At 47.7% G+C, this 13,390-nt stretch overlaps 1 protein-coding gene across 4 annotated transcripts in view; it reads left to right on the plus strand.

Moving 5' to 3' along the window:
• The window catches only part of APLF (aprataxin and PNKP like factor), a 617,611-nt gene that overhangs the window by 427,136 nt on the left and 177,085 nt on the right, over positions 1–13,390 (plus strand). For all 4 annotated transcript variants that reach the window (XM_069234079.1, XM_069234080.1, XM_069234081.1 and 1 more), the window contains exon 8: positions 10,310–10,435. In XM_069234079.1, coding sequence (XP_069090180.1) covers positions 10,310–10,435 — 126 coding nt within the window. The remainder of the gene's footprint in view (positions 1–10,309; positions 10,436–13,390) is intronic.

The following is a 13,390-nucleotide window of genomic DNA, read 5'->3' on the forward strand; positions in this document are numbered from 1 at the left end:
TGGTTTATAGTGGGTACCAAGGGTACTTACACCTTATACCAGTTCCAGTTATTCCTTATTAGTGAAATGTAGTCAGTGTCTAGAAGTCAGGCTGTCTAGGGGTAGCTGTAGCTGAGCAGCCAAGGCTTATCTAGGAGACATGCAAAGCTCTTGCAATACCACTGTAGTCACACAGTACTCTCACTCGAACACATGAAAGAAAATACTCAGTGTTACAAAAATAAAGGTAATTTATTTTTAGTGACGCAATGCCAGAAATACCTTGGAGACTATCCTCCCTTAGGAGGTAAGTAATATACACAGTATACACTCTACATTCAGAAATAGCTGTAAAAACAGTTAGAAAACAGTGCAAATAGTGAAAAACACAATAGTTATAAATGGTCCTAGGGGGAACACAAACCATATACTAAAATAGTGGAATGCGAAAGTCGGTTTCCCACCTAGGCAAGTGTAATGTGTAGAGGGGCGCTGGGAGTGTAAGAAAATACCAAAGGTAAGTAATAGAACCCACCCCAGAGCCCAGGAAAACAGGAGTATATCACAGTACGTTTCCTACAACACACAAGAAGTTGTGATAGAAGATTATGCAAGAACCAGAAGGGACTGCAGGAGATCAACAATGGATTCCTGGACCTGAAGCCCTGTGGAAGAAGGAGACCAAGTCCAAGAAGCACTGAAGAGTCCAGGGAGAGCAGGAGCCCCTGCTAATCCAGATGAAGGTGCAAAAGAAGAACCACCGGTGAAGAAGAACAGTCAGTACTGCACCCAAGAAGACAGATGTGGGTTCCAGGTTGGTGCAAATGATGTTCCACGCCGCATGGAAGATTGCAGTCTGTTTTTTGTTGCTGGATTCCGCCAACAAGCCTTGGCACATGCAAAGCTCGCAGTTAGCAGAAAAAGGTGCTGCCCAGGACCAGGAGGGATCTGGTGGCCTCTAACCAGGAGGTGGGAGGCAGAGGGGGCTCTCAGCAACTCAGAGAGCCCTCAGAAGACCAGGCTGCGCGTACAGGAGTCCCACAGCACGGGGACAAAGAAGGTGCAAATGGAGGCCCACACAGCACGACACAGAGGGATCCCACGCTGCGGGAAACCACTCAGGAAGCTGTGCGTCGCAGGAAAGGGTGCTGGGGGCCGGAGTTGTGCTGGGCACAAAGAACTTTGTGGAAGGCAGCACACAAGCTTTGGCAGCTGCAAATCACGCAGTGCACAGGGGTACTGTCTTGCGTAGGGAGGCAACCTCTTACCTCCACCAAAGTTGGACAGCTGGACCTTATGACCGTTGGGACAACTTCAGTCCACCACCCGTGTTGCTGGATCCATGCACTTCGTCAGGAGAGGGGACCCACGCCACCGGTCGTCGCTGCAGAGGGGTGCCTGCTGAAGCAGGGATGTGATTCCTTCACTTGAAGGGAGATTCCTTCCTTCTTCTGGTGCAGGCTGAAGACAGGCTGTCCTCAGAGGATGTACGACCTGGAAACATTTGCAGTTGCTGGCAGGAGCTGAAGATACAATGTTGTAGAAGTCGTCTTTGCTTCTTTGTTGCAGTTTGTAGAGTTCCTGGAGGGTCCAGATGCAGTTACGTTGGTAGAAGGTGAAGTAAAGGATGCAGAGGATTCCTGCTGGAGACTTGCAATTCGAATCTGTGGAAGCACCCAGAGGAGAGACCCTAAATAGCCCTGAAAGGGGGATTGGCTAGCTGCACAGGTAAGCTCCTATCAGGGGAGGGCTCTGACGTCACCCGCTGGCACTGGCCACTCAGATGCTCCAAGAGTGCCCCACCACCTCGGAATCCAAGATGGCAAAACCCAGGGACACTCTGGAGGAGCTCTGGGCACCACCCCTGGGGTGGTGATGGACAGGGGAGTGGTCACTCCCATTTCCTTTGCCAAGTTTCGCACCAGAGCAGGGACTGGAGGTCCCTGAACCGGTGTAGAAAGGATTATGCGAGGAGGGCACCATCTGTGCTCTTCAAAGCATTTCCAGAAGCTCTGGGGGGCTACCCCTCCCATGCCTGTAACAACTATTTCCAAAGGGAGAGGGTGTAACACCCCTCTCCCAAAGGAAATGCTTTGTTCTGCCTTCCTGGGCTCGAGCTGCTCAAGCAACAGGAGGGCAGAAACCTGTCTGTCAGGTGCAGGTGGCAGCAGCTAGGGCTGCCTGAAAAACCTCAGAAGGCTGGTATGGCAGTACTGGGGTTCCACTGTGGAGCCCCCATAGTGCATGGAATTTTAAAACCAATACTGGAATTAGTATTGGGGTACAATTCCCAGGTGTTATACACCTTACATGGCCATATTCAGAGTTACCTTTGTGAAGCGGGACATTGACCTATGTCCAGTGCACGCGTAAAATGGCATCCCCATACTCACGATGTCTGGGAAAATGGTCCTGGATGACATGGGGGCATCTCTGATAGTGCAGGGGTGCCCTCACACACGGGTACTTTGCACCCAGCCATCAAGGTTTGTAGGCCTGACATATAGGTGACTTATAAGTGACTTGGTGCAGTGTAAAATGGCTGAGAAATGGTGCATGCATCATTTCACACAGACTGCAATGGCAGTCCTGTAGAAGCCTTTGCATGGGCTCCCTATTGGTGGCAAAAGTAATGCTGCAGGCCATAGGGATCCCCTGGAACTCCTATGCACTGTGTCCCTAAGTAACATATACTAGGGACTTATAAGGGGGCCCAAGTATGCCAATTTGGGATGAAATACTGAGTTACCAGTATGCAGTGACAAATTTGGGAAAAGAGATAGCATAAGCACTGGGGTACTGGTTAGCAGGATCCCAGTGACACAGTCAAGCATACTGACAAAACAGTCAAACATACTGACAAACAGGCCAAAAACCATAAGCACTGGTGTCCTGGCTAGCAGGATCCCAGTGACACAGTCAAGCACACTGACAAACAGGACAAAAATAGGGGTAACCATGCTAGAAAGAGGCTACTTTCTCACATCAGGGCACTTCTTTTCTTCCCCCTCCTTTTTCACTGTTGATAATTGTGGATTATGGCTTGCATATGGGAGGTGGCCTTACACCTGAAATCACCTAGCATAGTTTAGTGTTGCCCACAGCTCTCCACCCTCCTCCTTCCTGAGTGGTGCGTGCTGTAGTTGGCAGCCTGATCTGACGTGATAACTGCAACTGGCCGGTCCTCTACGCTGGCTCCTGAATTAAATTACACTGACAGACTGCTTGGTTCAGTGGGCTCTTTTAGTTCCCATGTTCCATGGGGCATTGATCCAGGCCCGTGTGGAGGCCACACCCTTATACTCCTGCAGATCCTTTTGCTATTTGGACTGGCCTAGCCTGATTGCTTTCCCTGTTGGAATCTACACCCAGTCATCACCAGGCCAAGATCAATCAATTCACAAGGGCGAAGCTCACTAGAGGTTCTGATCTCAAAGGTGATGTAGTGGGGGAACCGGGGACTGTCCAAGAGGAGAGGCCCCCACACCTCAAACACAGCAGCTGCACTGCAGGCAATTCAAACTGCCAGACAGATCTTAGGGCCCGAATTAGAGAAGTTTAATCAGAGGTGATCCTAAGGCAACAGGACCTGCAGAATACTGTGAACATGGATACGGAGGCAGAGAGCTGGAGAGCAGAGCTGGAAGATTCAGTGTGTGACCTGACATCAGAGGTTCACACACCTCCACCAACAAAACCCTCATGAACAGAGTTGAAGATGAGGAGAGTAGGTCCCACCGAAATACTATATACTTATTGAGATTTCCTGCGGCATCATAGGGTTCCCAGGCGGACCACTTCCTCCTCCAGTTGTTCTGGTCATGGGTGTCGGTGAGGAACTCTCGGCATGCTCCATTTCATGATAGAGATGGCACATCAAGCCATAACTTTGCACCCTCTACCCGGGCTTCTCACTGCAAATTATCACCAAAATCCTAATTTATAAAGTCTAGGGTCCATATGTATGAACACATTTTCCCGTAGATACAGAATGGATAAAACCCCTTGGTACATCTGGCCCCAGGTGTCATATTTCAAGAAGCTAGGCAATGATGGCACCTCTCCTATGAGTCTGGTAAAATCATAATCTTTCCGACCATATCAGGTTGGTCACGCAATTACATGAGTCATTTGAAGGGTCAAATAAAAACTGACAGCCTTGCATCTGGACAATTACCTTCTGTACCATGCCAAACTGACAATACTCTGGAAATCCAAGTCCTTTTTGTAACACCAGAAGTGGCATGGGTCTGGACAGTAAAACAGAAGTAACTAAAGGGAAGTGAACAATCCGAGCATTCTGCAGTCAAACAATGGCTCATCTCAAACCTGAAGAACAGTGACGAAGGCTCAGTAGTGCGAAGACCACTGAAAAACGTCTACAGCATGATTTGCTACAGAGACAGACTGTGGGAAATTGGGTGGTTGGTTGGCTGGGGAGTCCTGGCCAACCAACAGCCTCACTCCCTTGCAGGGTGAATCACAAAGTCACTAATTTAACCTGTGCCTATCCTTGGGTAGCTTGGCACAAAAAGCAATGAGGCAAATTTAGAGGCAATGTGTTTCCAGGGTAAATTCCGAACTTCTTCTTCTAGTTTGACAAAACTTTCTTCCAGGAGTTTGTTTTAAGTATTTTTTAGGATATAAAGGAGTTTCAGTAGTTTTATCATTTTGTACTTGGCAGCCCTTCCCAATCGCATCAAGGGTAGTATTTTCCATCTTTCTACCACCCCATGGAAATCCGTCAGTACTTGTCGAATGGTACAATCCAGGCTGTCTTCTGTATTTGTGGTTATGTGTAGGCCCATATATCTCTGTCTATGTGCAACTGCCCTGGGATGGCATGTGTGTGAAAGGGACCTTCTGCTGGGTGTAAGCTGGATTTGTCCTGGTTAACCCTATAGCTTGTGTGTGCTCCGTATTATTCGGAGACTTAAAACACTCCAGGGAGGGTTGTATTCTTGCATGTGGTATATAGCAGGATGTCGTCAGCATAGAGTGGTATCTGTTCTTCTCCTGTCACTTATTCCTTCTCTCTATATGGTGTGATGTTTGGATGTGATCGGATTATATAAGCAAAGGTTTCCAGCACCAGGGCGAACAGCAGGGGGAACAGCGGGCATCCCTGCCTTGTGCACCTTTCAATTGGGAATTCTACAACTTGCTCCCCATTCACTGTAACCGGCGCTACCAGCTCTATATAGAGCAAGTCAATCCAGGTGCAGAATTTAGGACCAAATCCATATCTCACTAGGGTCGTTTTCAGGAAGGGCCAATAAACAGTATCAAAGGCCTTCTCTAGGGACAGGAACATATGGGGGTCGTCTCCTTATTGTGTTGTCTCTAATTATAGAACCTGCAGAGATTGTACGTGGTTGGACCTCTTCGGCATGAAGACTGATAGGTCATATTGAATCAGGGTGGTAATTACTGTCCGGAATCTCTTGGTGAGTATCAAGGCCAGTAGTTTGGTTTTGATGTTCAGGAGGGAGATCAGGCAATAGGAGATTCATTTTGTTGCAGACTTCCCTGGCTTCTGGATCACAACTATTGTGGTATTCCATAGATCCAGGGGGAGGCTGGTGTATTCCTTCGCCTCCAAGAATAATTTAAGCAGGTATGGGCTCAGTACCCTGCAATTTGTGGGCTATGCAATTTTTTTGCTCTGTCTCTCAGTACTGTTTTATGTGCGTCTCACAGTGTGATGGCTGAGGATACTGAGGGGGTCATTCCGACCCCGGCGAGCGGCGGAAACCGCCCAAACACCGCACCGCGGTCAAATGACCGCCGCGGTGATTCTAACTTTCCCGCTGGGCCGGCGGGCAATCTCAAGAAGAGCGCCCGCCGGCCCAGCGGGAAAGCCCCTGCAAAGAGGAAGCAGGCTCCGAATGGAGCCGGCGGATTTGCAGGGGTGCGACGGGTGCAGTTGCACCCGTCGAGATTTTCAGTTTCTGCATAGCAGACACTGAAAATCATTATGGGGCCCTGTTAGGGGGCCCCTGCACTGCCCATGCCAGTGGCATGGGCGCAGTGCAGGGGCCCCCAGGGGCCCCACGACACCCATTCCCGCCATCCTGTTCCTGGTGGTGTAAACCGCCAGGAACAGGCTGGCGGGAAGGGGGTCGGAATCCCCATGGCGGTGCTGCAAGCAGCGCCGCCATGGAGGATTCCCTGGGTCAGGGGTAAACCGGCGGGAAACCGCTGGTTGCCCTTTTCTGACCGCGGCTTTACCGCCGCGGTCAGAATTGCCCATGAAGCACCGCCAGCCTGTTGCCGGTGCTTCCGCGGCCCTCTGCCCTGGCGGTTTCAAACCGCCAGGGTCAGAATGAGGGCCTGAATCTTTTATATTAATTGAAATGGAGCTCTGTGTCTACTTTAATTTTGCGGGCTATAGTCTTGTTCCTTAACTCCCAGTCTCCACCCTTGTGATTGTGTTCCGATTGTAGTCCATAACGGCAAGTGGTCTAACAGACCTCTGGCCACGTATTCCGCCTTCTTTATCTCTTGTTCCTCCCCTGCCAGGGCAAAGATATATTCCATTCTGGAGAAGACTTTGTGGGCACATGAGAAGGAGGAGTAGGTATGGTTAGTGGAATGGCAGAGGCAGCACAAGTCTGACAGTACCAGGGTTGCGACAAACCCTGTCACTGTTGTCTCTCCCTTTGTCCCCGGAGTCGAACTGGTGTGATTTAGATGGGGGCTTACTATGTCATTGAAACCGCCTCCTATTATATGTCGAAGGGAATTTGCCTCCAGTAGCATCCCTGTCATTTTGGCCAGTGTTTGTCTCTGAAGTCATGGGGGAGCGTATACGCTGTTCAGTGTTGTATCCCTCCTGCCCCACATTCCCTTGGTAGCCACATTTGTCCCATTGTGGTCTAGCCATGTTTTTTTTTCCTTAAATGGTAGAGTTTTCCTGACCAGGATCGCGACCCTTTGGGAATTTGCTGTGAATGCTGTGTGGGCCAGCATCCTGTAGGCCCTTCTACCCAAAAGCTAGCAGGTGCGTCTCCTGTATGAGGATCACATCAGGTTTCAATCTCTAAATGTATGAGGGCACTACACCTCTTTGGATGTTATTCCCTAGGCCGGTTCTACAACATTATAGAACATCTCCCTTCTTGAAAGAGATCTATCCCACTCATTTGTGTCACATGAGGGTGTGTGCTTGCTCAGCATATTGATCTCTGAGAATGCTTCTGTGAGTATACCTATTCTGCTCCACACTTGCAAACAACTTAATTTCCCCAGAAACTGAACCCAGCCATTCCCACGCCCTGCAATCCCTTACCCCTCCACACACTTATTGCTTTTTTTCAGCATGACAAGTTTATCACAGGTAGGTCTGAGAGGATTGTTGATTCCCTTCCCTCCCCCCAAATCAAAATCCGGCCCTGTAACTCTTGGGACCTCTCAACGTGGTTGCCAACTAGTTAACTGTACACCTGTGGAGTATAAAGACAAAAGGTAAAAGGAAAAGCACTCCTCCAAGTGTCACCATAGGTTCTGTTTTGGTCAAGGAGTCTGCTTCTAGATTGGCTATTTCCGTCATGAGGAAGTGTGCCTTTTGGGAGTCTGTAGAGTGTTCATGGTCAGAGAGGTCAGCTGTTATATCTCTCTGGGTCTTGTCCTGAGTATTTTTCTTCTCACTTTGACTTGTTCCTCCTTCTGTGTCTTATAGGAGACCAGACTTTGAGGTGTGACATCTTTTTGAAAAGGGAGTCCCCAGTTGTTGTTTGTCATACGACTGTGACGGCCCCTGCTTGGTTTCTGGATTTTGGGTCTAGCCACTTCCTGTGGGGTTTACTCTATCACAAAGCATGAGGAAAACTGCACTGCTGTGAGAGAGTCTCTCAGCCATTTTTCCAGTAAGGATATTGCAGTGGGGTTTTCAACCTGCTCCAGAAAGCTGGTAAAGTGCAGGTTATTCCTTCTTGCAGAGTTTTCAGCTTTGTCAGCTCTCCAGGCCACGTCTTTCAGGATCGCTTGCAGGTCAGTGACTTTATTTCGGAAGGTAGTTGTAACATAAGGTAGTTGTAACATCTTCTACTTCGGATATTCAGCTTGGCAGGTTCCGCTGATCTTGTCAAAGTAGAGTGACCTTAGAGCTGACTTCCCAATCCTCCCTTTTAGAGTATCACTTGACGTGTGTATATCCTGCAAGAATTCCGCAGTGGTGGGCATATTGGTCAGCTCTTCTTCCGGGACAACCTGCGATGCCACCACCTTGGTGTACCGGTCCATTTTGTTTTGATTTGGTTATTTGGACTCTTTATCTTTGGCCATGTTGTTTGGGCATGGAGGAGCAGATGGCCGCAGGGGGTCTCAAGGCAGGGGTCTTATATCAGGGGTGGGAGGGTGTGGCGCACTGTAGAGGATTTCCCTTAGAAAATCCTCGCCACCACACCGTTGATGTCTGTTTCCTCCTATTAAGAAGTGATGGGGAGTCCAGGATTCTGCCACGTATTTGGTGGGGATGTTGTGGTTGGTGATCCTTCGGTGTCACTATGCTTAGGGCTTATCCACACCTCGGTCACTTCTAGAGACTATAGTGGGGTGCTGTCCCTGTTTATGGTCAGGTGTTTGTTGGTTCTGTGGTCTCCCCTCCCACGTGTTATTACTCTCAGGAAAGAATCCAGTGTCTCTAGGCACAGTTTCATAGACCATCTTGCATGCGGGTGGGCCGTTTAATTTATCCTGCGGGATCACCAGGCGTCAGGAGGGCCTCTCTTCTCTCTGATACACTCCAGGCATTCACTCATTGCCCACTGGAGGACTGAGGGAGGGGAACCGCTCACACCATCTGATTTGTCTTGTTCCTCAGCCTTGTCCGATCATTCCTTTCCCCAATGATGCTGCTCCCTCCCCGTGGAGACAGGGCCTCCAGACCACAGCGCTGCAGTGTTAAAGTCTTCCCTTGGCACCCTGGGGAGGGCACTGGATATCAATGCAGCCTTGGGAAGAGTGGAAGGGTGGTTTGGGGGTATAGGCTTGTGTAAGAGGGGTGTTACCCCACTGCAAGAGGCCTTCACACTGTCTCCCTACCACGCTAGGCATTCTTTTTCACTGCCCTTTTTTGGCTGTCTCCCCGGTACCTGTCTGTCTCCCGCTGGGCCCTCAACTTCAACCTGGGAGCTGCTCCTGTGGTCGTTGCCCACGGGACAGGGATGTTATCTGCTCTATAATAAGTCCAAGGAGCCCTGATAAATGTTATCGCGCTCTGCTGCAGGCCCTGACTGTCTGGTCTTGCTTTGTGTGTCCGGATGGCAAGATGAATAAAGGATTAAAGCAGGATTCAGAGACGAGCCGGCAGAGCCAGTCAGGAAACTGTTAAGCGGCTATGTTGTTAGCCACGCCCAAAACCTGCCCCACTTCTAAGCAAGAAAGTAGCTATGGCGTATGAAAGGGGAGATCCTTTGTTATTATTTATATTTATTAATAATGAATTGAAGGAATTGTCAGTTGGAGCAGTAGTAGAGAACACCTAAAAAAAACAGTAGGTAGGTTAGATTAAAAATTCTTCAATACATCTTTAAAAACAATATTTTAATTTACTTTTATTTGGAATGAAAACGTGTTTTTCGTACCATATTCAGCAGGCCCACAGTTCCTCCCAATAATTCATTAGAATGTATCTGAAATTGACAGAAATTGATGAATCTTCTGCAATCCACCTTCTCAAGAAATGCCCAACATGCTTATATGTTGTCTTAAAAAAGTAAGCATCTGTCAGTGATAGCAGACATCTATATTTACCACTCCAGTCTTTGCTGAAAACCCCAACTCACTACCCCAGATTTTTCCACATTGTTTTCATTCAGTAACCCATACTTTGTGATTAGAGTTGTTGCCATTGCATCTGTAACGCTTTTAATTGAATATCAAAGCACTGATCAAAATTGAGAGCTATTGAAAATTATTCTTTTCTGATGAATGTATTACAACCTTTTCCCATTGCTACCCTGCTTTCTGTGTGTGTGAGGGAGAGTCTGCGAGCATATCACATTCAGTCTGAAATTATGAGTTTATTAGTACATTATTAAATAAATGTGGAGAGATTGTTTAATTTCCACTTTCTGTTTCCCTCAGTACTGTATCCTTTTCACACAACGTAGCTGTTTATATAGCCAAGGAATATGGCATAGATATTAGCATTATTTCCAAATGATAAGTGTAACTGCACCAAAGTTCGCTTTAAGGTAATCAATGTTGTTGACAATGATGTGTAACCATTTTATGTTTCAGTAGAACATTGTAAAGTGTATGGCTAATTCATAAAAGTATTTTTTTTAAATTGCAACATAATGAATTAGGCTTTCTCACGTCACAGGAAAAATCCAGTCCATTTCCAACAGTTTAGTCACCCGGGAGACAGTGATTTTGATGATACGAGTAAGGAAAGCCAAGAGGACAATGATGAGAGACCTGAATGTCCTTATGGAACTGATTGTTATAGGTGAGATACATGTGGCTTTTTCATTGTATGATTAGAGTAATGCCATTCTGTTATTGAGAATGTTTAGGTTCTTATCTTATGAGAGGTACCCCTATCTAAATTGAGTTATGCAAGCTTATGCTGCCCTACTCTACACTAGAAACCTGTCTTTAAAGTGCAAAGAAAAGTTAATATAACTGTGCATTGGCCACACTTTAATGCCAAGAGACCATAGATGGCAAACTCCTGCTGTGCACGGCCTCTGGTTACACGCAGTCAGTGACATCTTCCATGGCAGGTTTGGGCACAGAGCCTAGATAATGGGCGGACTCTGCAGCCAACTCCTGCTGTGTAAATCTAAAGGATTCATGCAGTAAGGGTTGGCTGCCAGCAGTCGGCTGGGCACAGGAGCAGGCCACAAACCAGGCCTTGTTGGCAGCCCTCTGTGAGCTTGACCAGAGGCCATATGCAGCAGCGGTCGCTGCCTGTGGCTGTCTGGCCCCAGTCTTCCGCTCTTTCACTCACTTAGACTCATACAAAATAAACTAAATCTTTTTTTATAATTGTCAAACCAATAATTTTCGTACCATCAATAAGGTTGGTTATGAAAATAACCTCTTTTTAAAAAAGACATAGAGAGTCTGAGGTTTCAAAGTAACCACTGGAATCCATTGTTTTGAAACTTTTCACCATTCCTCCTTATTGGACCAGGACTTTTTGCAGGGTCGTCAGAAATCTTTTTGCCTCCTTCCTCCTATTTTTTCTGACCAGTTTTTGTTGAATTTAGGACTCTGGACACTTTACCACTTCTTACCAGTGCTGATGTGCAAATGCTCTCTGTGTAAATTGTATTGTTGATTGGTTTATCCATGATTGGCATTTTTGTGATACCCTGAAACCGGTCCTAGGATGCTTGTTTTTGGTCCAGGGAGGACCTGTCTTTGCAGTTCGGGCTGGACTGTTCCCGTGGGAAACAGGGTCAAGACTGATTTGCATATGGCTGGGTCCAAACTGGGAGATTTAGTTTCCCACCTCTCACCACCCTGTCCCAGCATTGCCTGCAGACTGAGTGAAGTGGGCGGCAACGGCCGCATTTTTGAGTAGCGGGGATATCGTGCCCGGAGAATAGGGTGGGGGGGTGGCAGCTCCCCAAGGTGTGGTCGCTCGGGTCCGGGGCGAGGCGGCCTCTGCCCAACAACACAGTGACCAGCGTTCGCCGGGCCTGGAGGAGGTGACAGGGAGGGGCCCGGCCTTGGCAGGCAGAGGAGGTGGATCGGAGTGAGGTGTGCGGTCCCCGCTCCCTCCCTCTACCAGGACCGGCAGAAGAGCAGCGAGTAGTGGTGGTGCAGCCCCCCCCCCCCCCCCCCCCAAGAAAATAATTTGGTGCAGGTCTGGCAGCATAAACATCAGGAAGGAGGCGTTGGGCTACCCTGCAGCAACTTGGGATGAGCGCCCTTAATTGACACTCCATATTGATGGGAGCACGCATCTGTTTTCTTGGGTGCATAAGTGACTTTGTCTTCTCACCGGTGGTTATTCCTTTGCACCTTCATCCGGATTAGCCGGGGCTCCTGTTCTCCCTGGACTCTTCAGTGCCTCTTGGACTTGGTCCCCTTCTTCCACAGGACTTCAGGTCCAGGAATCCATTGTTGGTGTCTTGCAGTCTCTCCTGGTTCTTGCATAATCTTCGATCACTACTTCTTGTGTGTTCTAGGAAACTTATTGTGATTTACTCCTGCTTTCCTGGGCTATAGGGTGGGTTCTATTACTTACCTTTGGTATTTTCTTACACTCCCAATGCCCATCTACACACTATACTTGCCTAGGTGGAAAATCGACTTTCGCATTCCACTATTTTAGTACATGGTTTATGTTCCCCCTAGGCCCATCACAACCTATTGTGATTTTCACTATTTGCAGTTTTCTAACTGTTTTTACAGCTATTTCTGCAGTCTAGTGTATATACTATGTGTATCACTTACTTCCTAAAGGAGAATAGTCTCTAAGGTATTTTTGGCATTGTGTCACTAGAAATAAAGTACCTTTATTTTTGTAACACTGAGTATTTTCTTTCACGTGTGTGAGTACTGTGTGACTACAGTGGTATTGCAAGAGCTTTGCATGTCTCCTAGATAGCCTTGGCTGCTCAGCTACAGCTACCCCTAGACAGCCTGGCCTCTAGACACTGACTACATGTCACTAATAAGGGATGACTGGACCTGGTATATGGTGTAAGTACCTTTGGTACCCACTACAAACCAGGCTGGCCTACAGCAAGGCATTACTAAACTAACCGCACTCTCATGCATCACATCAGCGTGCATCTGAGGATCACACCATCAGTAGACTGTCACACTGTCTTTAGCAAAAGATCACAACATAAAAAGCAGCACCCCAGAAAAGGAAGAGCATGTGGCATAAGGACCAGAGCTGCTGGTTTTGGATCTGAGGAGCAGAGTTCCTGTCTGTGTCGACTCAATATCCCGTGATTTTGGGTGAATCAGTCAAACTTAATTGTTTATCTGTCGCTCATGGAATTTCTATGCTTTTTCACTATTTTTGTTGAGTTTCAGGTGGAATAGCTTGAAAAATCTTAAATGCGTCAAGTAAAAATAATATTAACCAGCAGTTTACACGCATTCTCGGAAGAGTGCTTAGCGCTGGTAAGCACGAGATAAAAGTTGTTCTGCAAAACGGGGAAGTGATGGGTGGGACAACAACACAATTCCGGCTACAAGCATGCCATTTGATTTTTTTAAATATGAAATTTGCCATGAGAACCACATTATTATAGATTTGAATAAATCCCTACCAGGTGGGGTAGTGGGTGACTGAAGCCCTCGCTCTCAGGGATCGCCACAGGGAGATTAAAAGCCTTCTTTACATCAGGGCAGGGAAGGAGGGTGCAGCAAACGCACCAGAATCATCCCAGCTCCGATTTAAAGGCGCAGGCAAACCCGAGTGCTTATTAAGAAA

The sequence above is a fragment of the Pleurodeles waltl genome, chromosome 5 (assembly GCF_031143425.1).
Source record: "Pleurodeles waltl isolate 20211129_DDA chromosome 5, aPleWal1.hap1.20221129, whole genome shotgun sequence".
Lineage (NCBI taxonomy): Eukaryota > Metazoa > Chordata > Amphibia > Caudata > Salamandridae > Pleurodeles > Pleurodeles waltl.